At 35.8% G+C, this 19353-nt stretch overlaps 1 protein-coding gene across 3 annotated transcripts in view; it reads right to left on the minus strand.

The window, feature by feature from the left end:
• Positions 1-1913: 1913 nt before the first annotated feature.
• The window catches only part of MAN2A1 (mannosidase alpha class 2A member 1), a 108632-nt gene continuing 91192 nt past the window's right edge, over positions 1914-19353 (minus strand). For 2 of the 3 annotated variants that reach the window (XM_057367517.1, XM_057367519.1), the window contains exons 20-22: positions 7501-7695; positions 2873-2983; positions 1914-2519 (exon numbers count right to left, since the gene is read on the minus strand). In XM_057367517.1, the coding sequence (XP_057223500.1) occupies positions 2367-2519; positions 2873-2983; positions 7501-7695 (459 nt within the window). In that variant the 3' untranslated portion in view covers positions 1914-2366. The remainder of the gene's footprint in view (positions 2520-2872; positions 2984-7500; positions 7696-19353) is intronic. The other variant, XM_057367518.1, reaches the window with a different exon arrangement.

A 19353-nucleotide genomic window follows, 5' to 3' on the forward strand; every position in this document is an offset into this window, starting at 1 on the left:
CAAACAAAACAAAAATCCAACAAAACCCCAAACCAATTAAATCATTGACAGCCACATTCTGAACCAATTCAAGCAAAATTTTTTTTGAGACCTTGACTAGAGTTTTGACATAGTTAAGGATTTCAGGAAAGGAACTTGAGTTGAAAGCTGTCATTACATAACAAAATTACAAAATAAAGGAACAGGGATTAAATCTGCTGGTTAAGGAAGATTCAGGCAACACTATTGTACAGCTGATAAYAAAAGTAAACAACCAATGTTATGTGAAGAATCTTTCAAAGCAATTCCAAGAGGCAAAATACTTTAAAATTTTATTGCATCTAAATTTTCCTTTTCTGCCTAACAAAACTGAAATAGTATTTTGAATGCTTTTTGCACAGAACACATAAAAGTCTCTTGAACATTTTCATTCTGAAGAAGCAACAAAATAAATGTTATGATAAATTTCTGCTGGCACGTCTACCAAACTTTGAATTCCAACACAAACCAGAATTTCCAAATGCTCTAAAAGTTACAGTACATGTTTATTGCATGAAAACATCCATTTATTGGATCCATCTGATTCTTCCATTTATGGTTAGTGGTTCCTACATTCTTGATGTAACTTGCACCAGATCCTACTAAGTATTCCCATTATTACAAAACACACAGTAAATTGAATTAAGAAAGTCTACACAATCTCAGCAGAGATCCAACCTGTGACAATGCATGAAATCTACGTATGATTTTTATTTTCTTTCAAGATAGCCTGTAGCTAYATGAAGTAATTTGATAGACTTTGATATTTTATGTAATTGTGGAACAACAATGAAATTAAGTACAGTAGGCAATATTAGAGCTAGCACATCTTTTTACCAATTATGATGACTTTTCATGCATTAGTATCAAGGATAAGCAACAAGGTATGGAAAAATCAAGCACAAGCAAGAGATAGAAGAATGAGCTATGAAAATAAATGAAGACTATAAAACAGGATCATAGTCAAACTGTAAATGGCAGCTATACTTTTCACACTTGGATGGCTTAAGTACTAAATATGAATTAATATGGGAAAAAAGCAGTCTCCACTCTTCAGTAACATGAACATTGGAAATGTGAGGTTGCAAGTTTGAAAAATGTTTAAAATATAGGCACATGATTCAGAATTAGCAGGTCACCACAGTCTGTGACATGCAAGCACATGTTTTGATGGGTTTGCAAACTATGTCTTGCTTACTATCAACTCTGCATCAAGTTGCAATTTTCTTGAAAGCAGCTGAATTTAGCTTCTACAGTAATTCTTTTTTCATTGGTGTTTCATGTCATGACTTCATATTAATACATTCAAATAGTCAAAATATTCAGAATAAGATAGCACAAACTTGGTGCAGGAGTACATAGATCAGTGTGGCCAGCATTGTCCAATAGGAGATACACAGCTTAAGTATTATATAAACTACCTTTTCCCCAAAAACATTAACATAGACACCAAAATTGTAACAAGACATATCAAAAAATAAGGCACATTTATTTTGATATGGTAATCTTGAAATAGAAAACTCATTTCAAAGAACACTGGTATCTAAATGAGTTTTATAAAAAATCTTATATTCGTGATAATTATGGACATTTCTCATCATGGTAATGGAATAATTGCACATATCCCAGTGTGTCAAGTAACAAAATGGGAGTTGTATTAAACATTTCCATTGCAAAATTACTTTGTAGGTTCACGTTTTCCTATTTACATATCATGTGAATGGTAGAAGTATTAAAATCTACCACCACTTATCACAAGTACTGCAGGCTTTCACTTTCCCACAATTAATAATCCCCTTTGTGTTGAATAAATTGAAGTTAATTGTGGAATAAATTGAGATTATTGTCATTTATATAAATGATTGTAAATATTTGGACATTAGCTACTACACAGGAACATTTTATTCCATTTTATTTCCAAGCTGCATCAGGACTTTCTACACTGAGTTATTCATACATAAATACATCAAGAATCAAGAAAAGAAGGCTGTTTAAAATCCAATCCCCTATTTATGAAAATTAAAACACCAGAAACATCATTAATTGGCATTTAACCTGAGATTTAATCTGTTGAGAGGTTAACATCTTTAGTAATTTCTTCACTTGTTGTGTTAACTGATAATGATGCTGCTATTTTATGAGGGGGGGGCAAAAAAAACCTGAACGAAAAAAAAAAGTTGCTTGCAACATGGCTTTTCATTGTGCTGGTAAAAAAAAAAAAAAATAGAATGCATCTTTTTCTCACAGTATCCAGAAGCTGGAATTACATCAATGTGCTTCTTATTGCACATGAATCTCAGAGGAGATACAATTGCAGATTTTTCTTCTCTGAGTATTAAAGCAGGGCTTCATCTCAGCCGAATCCGGAACGTATTTATCTCCATAGAACCCATATTTATTCCACTTATATTTCTGGCATCTGGAGGTGAATGCATCAAAGATAAAGATGTGGGTGTAAGACTTTCCACTCTGAATTTGCTAAAGAGTTTATGAACCTTTATCTGGAGGGGAAAAGAAAAAAAAACAAAACAGGACTACATTTAGAACATGCAGTATGTACCTTAAAATTGTATAGCTCCTTACAGGTACCAGCACAGTAATTCTCGTACCAAAGATTTTGAATATTTTTAAGCATCATATATCAAACACGGTACACCAATTTAGGCCTTTTTAGACAATATTCACTTGCTACTTTTCAATGTAAGTTAAATCAGTATATTCAAAATTACTAGAAACATTTGGATTTGAACTCTTTTTGTTTCTAAACAAAATGATATTTACACTTCAGTTTAAAGAAAATTGCATAACTACTTTAAAATTTTATTATAAAATTCCTACAGAATAATAACCATACCTTTCCCTGAGTAGTGGAACAGAGCAGACCTGTGTCTTTGTTTGAAAATCTACAATCAAATCCCTTTCTGTGAAGAATCAGAGCAGCCTCATCAGATGGCTTGGTATCTACCTACAGACAAACAATGTAAAAGATTACTCAAAAACTATCAGTTAGGAAGATATTTTAGGACACCAAAAAAATTATCATCATACAATGAGAGCCATTTTCATCTTAAAAAATATTCAGCCTAGATTGAACTGTCACGTTTTTTAAAATGTTATAAAGCTAAACATAGAAAGAACTAAAGGGCAGAGTTGAAATATCTATTGCACTACAGAATATAAATGTATGTTGCTGAGTTTAAAAGTCAACATATGTACATGTACAGACTCAGGATTGAAGTGTAGCTATCATGGTTTTATTAATTGTTTTCCCACAAAAATTATTTGTCAAAATAGAAAACMAACTAGAAATCGTATGTTAACTACAAAACTCAGTTTTAAATACTCCATCTGATTACGTTGAACAAGCTTTCATGTTGTAAAAGTGATTTCTAACGCACCTTAAGGCATACAGAGAACTGGACTCTGAAATACACATAAGAAATACATTCTATGTTTATCTACAAGATATTCAGTGTTTTGGAGCCCCTAGAGATGATAAAGAGTAAACAACTCTTCATCAGATTTATGCACCAGACCCTCCCCCAGCTCCACTGCCCTCCCCTGGACATGCTCCAGCAACTCAGTGTCATTCTTGTAGCTGCATCTCTACACTCACCATAGTCACTTAATTACCATGATGCATAATTTTTAATTTATTGATGTTTTACCTTCTTCAGCTCTTTATCTTATTATATATACAATAAGCGCAAAAGTCATGCCAGCTCTTCAGGCTATTTTTCTCTCATTTGTTTCTGGTTTATTTGTTCCTGCACTGGTGCTTTTCACAAAAGCCTCTGCCATCAGTTAGGTTCATTCTGGTACATTCAGAATGCATCTATTGACTGGAGAAACCTGTGCCAACAAGCATTAGGCACTTTGTGATGCATCACTCCTGAAGGTATACCAACAAGGTACAATCTAACAGCTAAATGTCTTTCCATACAGGAGATCGTGGATCAGCTTGTACCAGCTTCTTTGACAAACCCAGCATGACARATATTCAAAGTACAAAAAATACACAGTATAAAGTACTCATTCATATAATAAAAAGCCCATACATTTTGTGGGTTTAGGTTCCTCATTTAAAATAGTAAAAATTTACACAATAATATTTGGACTTGAAATTAGGTATTTTTTAGTAAAACAATGACCATTACAAATTTTGCATAGTTTAGTAACTGTGAATAAAACTCAGCTTGAAAGGATTCTGTGAACACTAGCTTACAACCACCTAAAATCAACTTTTTAATTAATGCTTACATTCAGCATACAGTACTTACTAGAACTGATGGCTAAAGATGCTCTTCTAGTGTTCACTGGAACAGCAGTATCACTTCCTAAYGCAATAAGGTGGTGACTGTGATGTGACAGAATTATTTTCCCTCTGCTACTATGAAACACTTGACTTGGTTTTCATTGTCACTGACACGTGACAGCGTTGCACTTAAAAGTAGATATTTTTATGCACACAAAATAATACCATCAGCCTAAACATCAGATTAGTGAAACATTAAAATTTATACTGAAAAAGCCTGACTTCCTATGGGGTAAATTAATGTTAAAAATGACAAGCCAGTAATGGGTATCAACACTTCCTCTAATTCATTTAAATTATCTTTTAGTAATCTCCATAAAAAATGTATGTATGAATTTCAAATGACAGCATGAATATTTCATCTCTCAGTTTTTTAGCATTAAACATGATCTTAATAAGGATTCAAAAGATTTAAAAGAAAAAGGTAACAAACAATTAATGATGTCCTGCATAGAAGTGTTTYGTTAAGTATAAATATCCAGGATCCAGTATTCCACCTTCTACCATGCACACAGCAACCATATGTAAAATATAATGTTCTAACCCATTATCAAAGCAGGTGTGAGACAGAGCAAGTTGTCACAGCCTCCACATCCAGTTTTACTTACCTGTTCTTATATCATCTCTAGGCAGATTAGATTTAGTGCATTTAAGGCTAATGAATGTGTCAGCAAGGATGAACTTAATTTGCATTAAATACACCTTCTAAACATGACCATGGTAACTGCATGAACTGCTGTAACTAACTCTTCAGTTTTCAACAAACAACATTCTTCACCTTGTAAAATTTCACAGCAATGTTATTCAACAAAAAATCCCAAAACACTGTCCTATCAAATCTCTGACTAGCTTTCTTAGAAGAGAAAGTTYGATTTGATTTTGATCTCTGAGAATTAAAATGCAGCCTTACATCAGGCTACTAGATAGAAAAAAAAATGCTGGACTTTCTCACAGCCAGTATCCCAGAGCAATGCTGCTAAAATTTTAATGAGAAAGAAAAAAACACTTAAACTCTTTTAAAATTCAATTACTGTAAGCTAACAGACATACATTGAGAAGTTTAAGAAATACAACAAAATTAAGTATTTATGCTTAGTATAAATAGACAAATGTACTCTGTTCTAAATCTTCCATCCCAGTTTATTTACATCAGGTAAAATGTGTGTCAAACTCCTGAAAATCTCTAGTCTCACTTAAAAAAAATTCTTTAAATGCTGTCATCCTAAGGTATTGGACTTCTCCATTATAAGATCAGATACCTTACAACRAATGTAATATTCTTTCTGATTTCTACCTTAAATCTTAACAATTTATTTTAATTTGGACCCTTTTATGTGAAATTATAATGGATTATGAAAAATCAAGTTCAACATCTTAAACAATGGAGAGTTGCAAATTTCTGGGATAAAAATAGTAGTGTTAGTTAGCCAGAATTATGTTACTTATTCAAATTATTGGAAGCAAGAGAAAGGACGCAGAAAGTGAGGGGAGATTTATAGTATTATTTTCAACGCATAGCACCATTTTTGCTGGGGGGAAGAACATTCTGTGTCTATAATGATACTGCTCCTATCCTGTGACTGCTGCGAGCTTTCACTTTGAAGAGGACATACTAATGCTGCAAGCTCAAGAGCTGTCAATCAGTAATCAATGAAAAATACAGCTGTGGACAGGGAAGAGATCATAGCCTCAAATACTCTTATACCAGCTGGGATGGTGGGGTCAGTACAACCCAGATAAAATCAGAAAATTCACTTACAAGCAGTAACATTGAACCCAAAAAGGAGACACTGAGCAAGCCTTTCTTTTCACAGCTTTCATRCCCAGATGATACAAACAAGGGGGGTGGATTTAAGCCTCGAAAAGGGAGAGGAAAGATGTACATGAAGGTCTGCCCCTGACCTTGGTGTGTTGAAGTAAATCTGTGATGATGAGCTGGCAGGGGAAAGTAAAAATATTCACAATGAATATTTGTGAATATGACTGAAGTGTGAAACATTCAATGAATGAAGTGTGTAACATTCACTTCACATGAAGATTTAATATAGTATCAGGCTTCTTCCTAATTTTTCAAAGGCACAAGACCCACAAAATTGAGAAATTTATCACTTCAAAATTCAAAATAAGAATCAGACACCACTGAAGGAGCTTACAGGAAGTTGAACTACTCACAAAGAAAGCATGAGAAAGCAAACATTGTTTAATTTTTTAAAATTAGTTTAAGACTTTAAATGAAAAACAGAAAAAAACAGAATATAATCTGATGTTAATACAGACAAGTTTTACCTCAGCCATAATGGAAACTACAGGGAAAAAGGGATAAAGAGTTTGTGTCTAAGTATGGCAGAATTAAAAAGGGATTTCATTATGGTAGCAGCACTGGTGAGTGGCACTGCAACACAGAACAAAGTTAACATACTCGCAGTTTAAAAGGAGCTGAAAAACTGAAAAGAATTCATAGAACAGTTGGCAGGAAAAGAATGCAAAAAGAGTTTCAGTCTTTCAGTTTATCAAACAGTAAATTAATTCTGGAGGTTATTTTCTTTGAAGGAAAAAAAAAAACTGGGTAAAGAATAGCCTCTTTTGTTTGTTTATTGTTGAGTTTTTGTTTGTTGGGGTTTTTCTGTCGTTTTTGGTGGTGGTTAATTGTTTAGTTTATGTTTGTTTTGGTTTGGTTTTGGTTAGCCTACCAGAGAATGTTTTCACAGGAAGCAATGATTATAAGATAATGTAGGAATAATTGAATTAGTTCTTGTAATTAAGCTAAAAGATATTTTAATAATAAAAGTCGGGTTTAAAACTATATGCTTTATTAAAAACACACTCAGAACAAATTCGAATGCCTTAAATCTAATTCTTCTAGTCCAGAAAAGGCTGAACTAAATGAATGGTTTTCCCTTAAACTTTGGGAACTCATTGAAATGTTCCAGAGATGATAATATGCAGAGTGCAGGATTCTATGTTGTGAAAAAAAAAACTCCTGCATTACATATTACTCAGACACAAGTCTACAGTTCTTGCAGAATTAATGACAGCTAGTAATCACACTGCAGTTTATCACATCACGGAAACCCACCCACAAAATTCCTTACCAGAATAAATTATTTGACTATATTAAATAAACTATATAATATGTTTGCTCACAAAAAACAGTGGCTTGGCCTTACCTTTGCTTGGATTGTCCTCAGATTGACTAAATGTATGTCGCAAGGCATGGATGACATCAGCGGAGAAAAAGTATTTATCAATTCTGGGACACCTGAATCTGCATTTATTGTCATTGGAATAAAAGGATGATTTAAGAAAAGAGAAGTCATATGGCTAAGAAGTGATGGGAAACTGACTGGTGCCTTCTCTTCATTCTGCAAAACACAAAAGAATTATTCAAGTTGAGATACTATCATGTCTGAATGTTGAAACCCACCTACTTTATGCATGGTTCCAATAATTTCATAGAAAATTTTAATTTCTAGACTGCCCAATTACTTTTGGAAAYTCTTGATCATTCACTAATGTTCTTCTATTAATAGGTATACTTTCGGCTTTTATAAACAACAAGTACATTCTTCAAAATTATGATGACACCTAATTTTTTAATTCCTTGGGTTTCTGCGTTAGCCCTTGATGTGTAAACAATATCATYTGGAGAAAGAAATTAGCTACTACTTCAGCAAGTTGCTCCTATTTATTCAGTATCTATTTGTATGTATGGAWTGGCAGCTATTCTTTCTGCAGGCCTTATTTTCCACATTATTCTCTGACCACTGTTTCTTGCTTTATCCAACTTGTATCCTAAATCCCTAGTTCTATTTAAAATCTATAGAGCTTGAACTGTTTGCTGGGCGAAATAGCAGCTAGCTTCTTTGTCTTGGTCTGCATTGCAAAAGATTTCTTCCAGAAGTTTTATTTCAATACCATGCCAGCAGAAACCAAAGGTATTCTRTCTCACAATTTTACAAATTTTGTACTTTTCTAAGTTTTGTATTTGCATGTTTTTACTTGGCTGCAGAGACAACCTTACAAATCCTACATATTCACAACAACTAGTTAAAGCTCCAGAGAAGCTAGGAAAAGAAAACAAGAGACTTTTTAAAAGGCAATCTCTATTTTAGAATGTCAGTTAAGACAGGAGTAGAAATGGGTGAAAACTTCTTTTGCTCCTATTTTMCCCTTGCATATTTAATCAGATAAAGCCCTGCTTGTTTATAGTTAAAGAGGTGATATTTAGTGAAAACTTTGCAGAAAGTTCATTGAAAATACAGTATCTTAAACRTTGATACATAAAATTTGCATTTTATGATAGGCTGAAAACATGGAAATAAAAAACAAATGGGAGACACTTAAAGCAAAGGGGAGAATTCTTTTTCAGCTTATAACAGTAATTTCTGTCTGCGGATGTGTATGCATTATTTGTAATATATTATTACAAATACATTTATTTATACCTCTGCAGTAGCATTAAATACAGCTGACAGTGAAGAAATTGAAAATATTCCAGGGCTGAATCAATGGAAGATGGTAATTTCTGTTTTATTTTTGTTGCTTTCCTTAGTAATAACTGACGCTTTGCCTCCTTGGTATCCACTAAGCATTGAGGCTTAGTATTTTTAAGTATCTATTATGACCCCCAAATGATAACAGTTGATTGTTATAAAGGATTGCCCCGCTATGTGCCTCACTGCATTTACTTATATTGAATTCCATCTGCCATTTTATGGCATCTTTAATCAGTCTTGAGTCTTCTAACTCCTCAGTTTAGCCCTGAGGTTTCTTTTTTCATTACCTCGAAAAGTTCATTATCATTCGTAGACTTCATTGCCGTGATTTTCTTCTTTTTTAATTACAGGACAAGGAAGCTTGCTTTATTTACAGCTAAATCTAAAAGTCTTCTGTCCAAGTGCCTGCAATACATGTTCTATACACAGGGAAAATGTGCATATCCATATTCTTTCGAAAAATAATTCATTTTCTTCACCCCAAAAGGGACACCGTTCACTCTGTTGCCAGAGATGTGCTAAAGTCTGTCAAAATATTTAATTGCCATTAATCTTCTCATCTTTCCACTTTTTTTTTTCTCCTGTAAAGTAAGATGATTGCTTGCATCTGAGAACTTTAAAAGAGGTCTTCTAAAATATTTGAATGAATCAGAAAAATAATCTATTCATCCTGTTATACTATTCAAGGCAAAATAGTGCAGAGAAGCACGGACTTGAAGGACAGGCAAATGCTAGAACCAGAACTGAGTCAACTTGGCTCATTTTTGCTCCCACTGTGTCTAGATGCGATATCACTGGCATAAACATTATCCTTAAGCATCATCCACTTTGGAACTAAGACATAGGCAGAGATTTTACATGGACTCTTGTATTTCCACATCTGGAATCACAGTCAGTTCTGGATGATTGCACCAACAAAAAAAGTGCAGTCATTCACTGAACCTGTGCAATAGCAATGGGAATGGAGAGCACAGGTGTCAAAAGCTGCCAGGAGACCAAGGCAAAAAGGGTTTTGCAAACACAGTGAAGACAATGCTTTCACAGAAGATTGAGAAAGGACTCTATAAATCAAACCCTCCCTCCAGGCACATCACAATCATGGAAGGATTGGAGTATGTCTTTCCCCTCCAACCTAGTGATCCAAAATTTAAACAGGACTCTGTAAAACAGAGATGAGAAGGGTTTGCACATACAAACAATGTAATGGGAAGAATAAGTACTCTCTACACACCTTCACTWTGTGGATGGCTTTCAGCAGTACCCTGCTCATGCTGTATCAGAGGATGTAGTCCCACAATCTCCATCTAATTAAAGTATTGCTCTCTCAAAAGTGACATTTCCTTAATTTCAATGACAGTGTTTATCACTCAAAGTTGAATGGAGCTCCTCTGGCTATTAAGTACTGGCAAGGATCTCACGAATGCCAGATGATGATGTACTGGCTTAATGAGCTCTAATCAAAGCAAACATTGCTTTTTTAACCATCTTATAGTACACACATATATAGTTATCCAGCTGGAAACTGTGTTGAAACGCAGCCCCTTGAATGACTGGGCAATGGACGTAAGTGGATCTTTCCTTGCTATCAAAAGTAAAGTGAATAATTCTCAACTTTCAGTTTTGAGGAGACACAAACCATACTCCAGATAAATATTAGCTTACATTTGCACAAGTTTTAAGAATTGCCTCATCCATAAAATTGTGCCCTTATATCAGAAATGAGCTATTTTCTTAATAATCATAGGAATAATAGAAAGGCTTGGGTTGGAAAGGACTTTAAAGGTCATCTTGCTCCAATGCCTCTGTCACAGGCAGGGATGCCACCTGCCAGATCAGGTTACTCAGGGCTCTATGCAACCTGGCCTTGAACACTTGCAGGGATGGGTAACCTGRATTACATGCTCTGGGTAACCTGTTCCTGTGCCTTCTTATCCTCTGAGTAAAGGTTTTCTACTTGCAGTTTAAACAGTTCTCCCTTGTATGAAACCCTGTCTGTTGGGTTGAAAAACTCACTCTGCCTCCAAGACTCGGAGGGCTTTCTCGTAAGAATTTAAATTAAGTAACCGAGGTCCTTAATTAGAGGAGACTCTAGAAATGATTTAGCAACTGAACAGAAGAAAGAAATGAAAAATTCTATAGAGAAGAAAGTAAAGCTGAAGGAGATGATAATTGAACATCAATTTAGGTAATGGAAAGCCAATGAACTCTTCAACACAGACAAGTAATCTAAAACTTCCCATATAAAATTAAGGAAAGGAAACTGAAGCAACATATCAAATCACATATCTTGACTATTTTCTTCTCCTCTAGACTCTTCCCTACAATGACAAAATCACCACAAAAACTTAATTATAACAGTAAACCCCCAATGGGATGGCATCTGCACTACCTGATCTAACAGCTGAAATGTGCATACTGATTCAGTGTGTGAGCATATTCAGATGAAATTTGGAAATAGGTAGAATTCCAGGCCTGCCAAATCAAGAGATGCAGACTAAAATAGTCTGATACCAAACCACTTGGGTTATTRCTGGAAAGAAAAAGTTTCTCATTCTCTCTCATATTGTGTCAGGAAACAATTTTTATCAACTTTCTCTCTCACAGGTTCAGCAAACCAATGGACAGCACYCTTCATATGAGAATGTTTCTGGTCTGAACAATCTAATTTGTCGAGTAAAATCACTTTTCAGAGCATCTTTATTACCAAAACATATGGAGACAATACTTTCAAATAGTCGTAAGTCTTAGTCATAAACCAGTTACTGACAGCAAAGGAGAATGGGAGTCAATTCATCCAAAAGACAAATATGGAAAGAAAAATTTTCTTTCCATACAATTCAAAGATTGACAATCCATCAGCATGGTTGATGAGATGCTGCTTCTACATGAGAAACTGTTTCTATAATAGKGTGCTAGACTGCTTATAGGCGAGAAACAAACAGCAGACAGCATCACTGATGATGTGAATAGCAGGTTTACAATACATGACGAAAATACAGTTAAGGGCAGACACCTAGRTTTTAAAATTACATTTGTTTTTCCCCAAATGCAATCAGCTTGAATCCTTAATGYGGTAGCTCCCCACTTGTGGAAAGAGGAGTCTCTAAGCAGGAAGAGAGTGGGACAATTGCACAATGTTCTGTATACAGATTGCCCCAAAACTCTCGACTTAGAAGAGAAATTCAGGTTTTGTTTCAGACTGACACTAGTCAAGTTCACGAAACTGACATCAAGTAGTAAATGGCTTCAACTTAGAAACAGGCTTTGCACACAAGACTGCCTGGCTGTTATCTTACCAAATGAAAATCAGATGCGCTTGCTTTAAATTCATTCAAAGTTGCGCACAGTAATACAAAAAGAGTAATCCAAGTCTGACAAGTTCTGAAAGTCCTCTAGATATGGATAAATCATTCCCTTTCCTCTGAGGCTGATATCTTGAGCTAGATTTTTGCATGCCTGTAACAACTTCTAGTGATTTTGAGAAGGAAAGAAGAAAGAGAATGGGTCTTACACCCTTATTGCAACRAATAGAAATTAATCACCAATGTAAATTGGATCAAATCTTCTGAGCTGAATAATTCCTTTTCAGTATTCAAGAGTGCAAGGTTAATGTAAGCATCTGACAAAGAAAACACTGACTAACACTTCAAGCATCTTTGAAAATAGCTGATGTTTGCAGAGGGAATTTTGTATGGAAATCAAGGTGATAGGAAGATCTTCTCTGTGCAGTGGGATTTAGAACATGCAAGACCTGAAAGCAGCACAAGAATCTTCAGCAGAACAATCTTCAGATAATTTCTGGGAAAAAATAAAACCAAACATGTCCTCTGCAGCAAATTAGATTTTTAGAGAAATCTGGGAAATTGCAACCAGAAGTAATAGTCACAAATGTGAGTACTGAGCAGGCAGTTAGCCTGGAATCTTAAATATGCTGTAAACAAGGATACTGATGTCTGGTACTTTTTTGCCATACCAGAGCATTTGGGTTTCCTGAAACTGCGGAGGACAGGGGGGAGGGGGGACAAAAATGCAGATAAATATAGGATTAGAATTGTTTTTATATACATTTTTGTCTACACTTAAAAATACATCAGTTACGTAACATTTTTGCATAACAAAGTATTTGGGTTTTTCTGGGTATTTTTTTTGGTGAAGTTTCAAGCCCTTTAATTGAGAACCATGATTTGGAGTGCTTAAGGTCTTTTGATAAAGTGACCAGCAGAAAAGGACTCATCAGGACAGAGGAAATCTGATTTCATCTCTTTAACTCAGGGAACGGAAAAATTCCTATTAATTCACTTAGGCATTGTTACACTAGAAATGCATGTCTGCCACACTAGCTGAAAGAGGTTCCCGAAGGCTGATTACAGAAGAAATGAAAATTTTGAGGCACCACAAAATATCCACAAGATATCTGTGTTGGCTCAGTGTCTCTAAAATCACCCGAGATTTTCTGCACTGTGGATGCTTAGTTGGCCACAGAACTTCAGATGAAGAAACCTGGGACTGTTGCAGGTAATCAAATTCTGGGAAAATTGGATCCACAGGAGGAATTCTTCCCAGTCTGTTAGAGCCAAATTTAGTAGTCTCCAACAAGAGGTGAYGCCTCTCATTCCAGGCTGATAGATGGGAGCCTGCTGTTGGTCTGCTCCTCCAAGAGCATTATTCCCATTAGGCACATATGGAAACACACAGCCATCCAGACATGAGAGCAGAGACAGCACCTTTGCCAGAGCCCACGTAAACTGAGCAGTGGGGTAACACAAGCGGAACAGATAATCCAAACCAGACTGTGCCCTCCAGCTGACCAGGTCTGCAGCTAAACACCTTCATCTTCTTGATTCACAAGCACACTCAACAATCACTGATCCCTCAGCGTGGACTTAAAGCCCATCTGATATCCAGGTCTGGACCTTTATGTGTCCTAAYAATTCACAAGCCCAGACTTTACATTCTTCCAGGAGCTGGCCTGTGACCTCTCAGCTTGCAGTTTGCTGTTTACAGGCACACACAGAAAATATAGGTTTAGTCTAAGGCAATTTCTGCTGATCCATTCTTGCTGGGTTTCATACCATAGGCAGTCTAATTTTCTCCCTTTCATGGTCTCAGGAGCAGCTAGTGCTCTGCTGCTCCACCTATTGCTGCTCCTTTGGTGACTGCATTTAATAGTTAGTGTTCAAACAGATATAAGAAAAATCACGCTCTCCACAGACATCACTTGGAGAAGATCTGCTCACTGGTCTATGGAAGAGGGCAGATAGTAAAGAAAGTACGTAGTCACCATGATCATAAGCACAACACCACAGTTACTGAGGCTGATAAATATGTAGCCATCAATATGGCTGAATGAAAGAGACCAGAAAAGCAAGACATGCTTTCCTTGGCAATAAAAGTAATTTATCCYTCAGTTATAGCCTTCCCTGCCGATTTTATTTCTTCTCTTCTAATTCTTCTTACCATGTTTATATTATTTAATAATGGTGCAGGGGGAGGGACTTAATGCCTAAATAAATAACCCATGGTTGAGTTGTTGAAGGGATCTGGTGCTGTAATTTCTCAGATGATTTGCAAGATCCTGTTCTCAATGATGGTAAAAAACAGTGATCAGAAATTTTCTGGAGTTCACTTTTGATGAGGAATTTAAACAAACTGATGATAAAGATGATGATAAAGACAGAAAGTGCACAATGATATCTGCTAATTTCCAGGCACTGGAAGTCTGCCTCTCACACAAAGCTCTTGTTGATGAAGGAAGAAGGGAGACAGAAGATGGAGGAGGAGGAGGACGAGGAGGAGGAGGACAAGGACGAGGATGAAGATGAGGAGGAGGAGGAGGAGCAGGAGGAGGAGGAGGAGGACAAGGAGGAGGAGGAGGAGGACAAGGAGGAGGAGGACGAGGACAAGTAGGAGGAGGACGAGTAGGAGGAGGAGGAGGACGAGGAGGAGGAGGACAAGTAGGAGGAAGAGGACGAGGAGGAGGAGGAGAAGAAGAAAGAAGAAGAAGAAAGAAGAAGAAGAAAGAAGAAGAAGAAAGAAGAAGAAGAAAGAAGAAGCTGGATTTGCACAATTTCTCCCTCCTTTAGGAAGGATTCTGCCCTACTGTCAGATCTTGCAGCAGGAACTAGGCTTTCCTAGAAGTGGTGATACAGACAGGTTTAATTTTCAGACCTCAAACTCTGCCAGCTCAGACAAGCTCACAAAAGACAATAGAGGCCTGCCCATGTCCTTTGGTGAATTAGATCACCTAAAAGTGGAGATATCAAGGTTGTATACTATGCATAAAACCAAGGTAAAAAATTTCTAACCAGAGCCAGCAGACAGGTACACAGAAATGAAAACAGATAAAACCAAACCAAGGAACATAATTCACTATTGAGATGCACATAGTTATACGAAAAAGAACACAAAAGAGACTGTATTTGCAGCTGTATTTGCAGAACCCAGAGGAAGGAAGTTCTGCATGCTACCTACTCAACGAGTCAGCTACAAGTGGCTGCTGCCCTGTTATGGGATGAGAACATTTCATAACAGTGGCGTAGGAATGGAGTTTGTCAACAAAGCAGTCTTTATCTAAAAGCTTTCTGCAACACATCTTTGTCACTCTATCACTGAAAAAAAGTACTTGAAGGAAATTAAGCTGTAAGGTGCCTGACATAAAAATTGTGACAGTGCTTGCCTGAAAGGAGACAGTATTTGCAGGTAAACAAGAGATGGAAACATTGTTCYTGAGTAGCAAATACAAAGTTCCTGCATAAGAAATACAGCGTAGTGTATATACCAGTAGCAGAAATAAAGATTTGAACTTTTAGGCAAAGCTGGAAAGAAGTAACATGTACCTGGCTACCTCTTCAAATGAAATATGAAATTGGTGTTCACTCCTTACTAAATATATGTGGTAACGTTATAAAKAAGACACATTATATTCTGCATGACAGGGAAAGGGAAATGCCTTTTTTTTTCCTTCTGTGGCCACATAAAATCCCCAAACTCTACCAATTTTTTATATATTTGACAAGTTCACCATGGCAGTTACAAATACAAATAATATTAGAGTACTTGACTCTAATTTTCAAGCCACTGTCACACATGGGCTTGAAAGAGCTTCTAAATGACAGTAATTACACCAATGTCAAGTTTCTGCTTTTCTGAAACATCAAGTTAATTATGTTTGTTAAGATGTGGTTACATGCAGCATAGCAATGCATGGTATAATATATAACTACAATGAGAAACATGCATATGCATTATAAATAAGCATACCAATAAGGGGCAAAAGCAATACAATAATCAGAGAAAAATGGCTGTACTACCAACCATAAATTTTCAGAGAAAGCAGATACTGACAGACATTAAGTAAGAAAAGGTAGCTGTACATGGCGAAAGAAAAGGAGTTTGGTTATCTCCCACATATTTATGATTTTATTAACTCCATCATTGGTCCTCTAAACAACCTCCCCCAAACAGCAACAGCCATTTGAGCCATTGAATCCTGGCTGTCTGCTTAAGCCTAGGCAATAAATCCAGTTATACAAATTAACTWAGTCAAACCAAGGTATGAAATAGGAATCTGAGGAAAAAATATTTGCCTGGCGTATTTTTCCTATAGATCCTATTTCCTTCCTTTCTCTACTGATAAAAGATGCTGGGATTCAGAAAACAAAAGGGTATTAATGCTTATTTTTCCAAAACTTACAATAAATATAGTCTGTATTTTCAAAAAGAAACATTTACTGTTTTGACAAGTATTAATAACTGCAATCAGTTTAATTCTCAGCTAAATATTAATCCGTTCAACTTAAAGATAACATGAATTCAGTTCTTGGGTAACAATCKGAGGAAGACAATATTAGAAGAGAATTCAAAGAGATATTCAAGCCAATAAATGTTGCAAGGACAAAATGAACATAACAGCAGAATTAGTTACATCTAGTAGGAGAAAAAGATATATGTAGAAATTACATCAAAAACACAGTAAAAACATCTGAGGCCTGAGAAGCACAATTATGAATAAATTAGGTGATTGTAATGTAAAGTGAAATGATATTTGCCCAGCTTTTACTATAAAGAGCTTACTTAACAAACAATACTGTCATTGTGCATAAACCTTTAGGAGTATCCAGCCTAGGGGAAAAAAGAACCCCAACAACAAAAAAACAGAAAACATAAACCCAAACATGTCCCCCATCAAGCCTCTTCCCTCCCCACAAATAGAGAGCAAAAAAGCTTCAGCAAAACACATCAATCTGAAGTTTTTCGCAGAGGCAATATCATTAATTATGACTGAAGAGCTAGAATGCAAGAGCCAAAAGCCATTGTTAGGATTAAAAACCTATTAGAATACAGACTACCTGAAGATATATAGATATATATATATATAGATATATATATATATAGATCTATATATATAGATATATATATATATAGATATATATATAGATATATAGATATATAGATATCTAGATATATAGATATATAGATATATAATGTATGCCAACAACTATTAAAAATTATTAAGAATTTCACCCTATCTATCCACTGGACAGGTAAGTCTTACACTTCAGGACACTCATGTGGTTTGACTCTGCCATTAAAATGTACTGTTCAATACATTTGATTGGGGAAAGAAAAAAGCACTTCAGAGGTGGAAATGAAAAGAAACTTTTGGTTGATATGATAATAAAAACCGTCTGCAGTAATTTCACCAGTGATGAGTAACTTTTAAATTAATTTTAAAGAACTGCGTATTTCACATACTCACATGCATTTCACACACTCTCCTTTTATGGGGAAGTTTGACAAAGAACAGAAAACATCCTGCTCTTCAGAACTGTTTTTGAGACAAGACAGAATGAAATATTCTGGAATATACATTAAGAAAAGCTTGTAATGGCAAAGATGTCAAATGGTCAAAACTTTCTCCTYCAGTAGCTTTCATGACCCCTGAAGTCAATGATAAAATAGGGCTTGACAACAAAATCAGGGTCAGTGCATGAGTCACACTGCAGCAGATTACATCTATAAACTGCATATAATTTCATCACAGTTTTTTCTGACATGGCTATATTTAATCTATTATAACAACTACCTTCTGAGTAACTCAAACAAAAATATGATTGCACATTTAACGAAACACAGAGAACTACCTTTACTTTAACACTGAAATAGTGACGTGAATCATCAAACACTATGAATGTTCAGATAAATTTTGAAAAACAAAATTCTAGAACATTCTTAATATACAAAAGGGGAATTCCAGACACAACACCAGAAAGAAAATGTTTTCTTAAAACATCTTGGCTCAGCTTAGCTCCTGGGACTTGTGCACAATGGGTCAGATGGGACAACAGCACCTCTTGGACTGTGCTTRTTCCCCCAAAGGTCCGATTCTGCCTTCTTTGAAGTCGTTTCAAGAGTGTAGAAAAACCAATTATCCTCAAAGTCCTCTGCAGCCATTTAAACACCTTATAGGCTCAGCATAAAGAGTTAAGGGGAAAGGCAGATGATGGTACACAGATATACAAAATAGCTGGGAAATTATTGACTGCAGTAGGAAACTGGCCCTTCTTCCTTTGGAAGATTTTCAGTAACTTGCAAAGAATCTTTCTAATCTGTAGCAAGGACAATTTTAACAAAAAATGGGAATTACACTGTTACCTGAATGGTATCCCAAATAAATTGGCAAACATATGCAAAGACACATATAAATATTCCACTAACTAGAAAATCCAAGAGTTGTTTAGCCTGCAATTGGAGTCTTTTGGTCTGAAGGAGCAGCTGTTCTGAAACTGAACTTGTGTCCAACCCCTCTCAAGGGGGCACTGTGTGAGTTTGCAGAGCAGCCTCAGTGTGTGTGGACCAGTTTTCTGCTTGAAGGAAGTACCTACCCCGGAGGTATAGCACTGAACATGCTCTAACCCATYACATCTCGACTGTGGTCTGAATGGATGACTAACCTTTTATGTCTGTTCTGGCACAAAAATAGACTGCATTGAGCAGAGACTGGACTGGAGGAGTACCAGAGGTACCTTTTAGTGAGTTATTTAATGGTTCTATAGAAAACAGAAGATTGCATCCAGCATCAGTGCAAGCACTAACTGATTTGATCTGCTTCTGTTGTTTCAAATCATTTTGTAATGTAAGCATAAGTTTCCATGTACAATAATTCCTCCTTAGCAGCTCCATATTCTGATTTAATACAACACAAATTACCTTGTGTACCAAGGGAATTTTTGGGTGGCAGTATAGACCTCTCTGCAGGTTTCCTCTTGTAAGGATGGATTAACCTGCGCAATGCTCATTGCTATCACAGCCAGACTGCTGCTGAACTCAAGTTAGCTTGGGCAAGTCCACACCACACTGATAAATGCAGTTAATACGCATCCTGCTTTATACATGATGAGGTACTAGAAAATCATAATGACATGTACAATCTGAAAAAAAACCCCTACTGTCAATTATTAAATGGTGAAAATTAGCTTTAAGCTTGATATTRTCATCCTCTCACATCCTCTATATCCATTATAA

The sequence above is a fragment of the Malurus melanocephalus genome, unplaced genomic scaffold (assembly GCF_030028575.1).
Source record: "Malurus melanocephalus ecotype Western Australia unplaced genomic scaffold, MMel_1.1 scaffold_80, whole genome shotgun sequence".
Classification (NCBI taxonomy): domain Eukaryota; kingdom Metazoa; phylum Chordata; class Aves; order Passeriformes; family Maluridae; genus Malurus; species Malurus melanocephalus.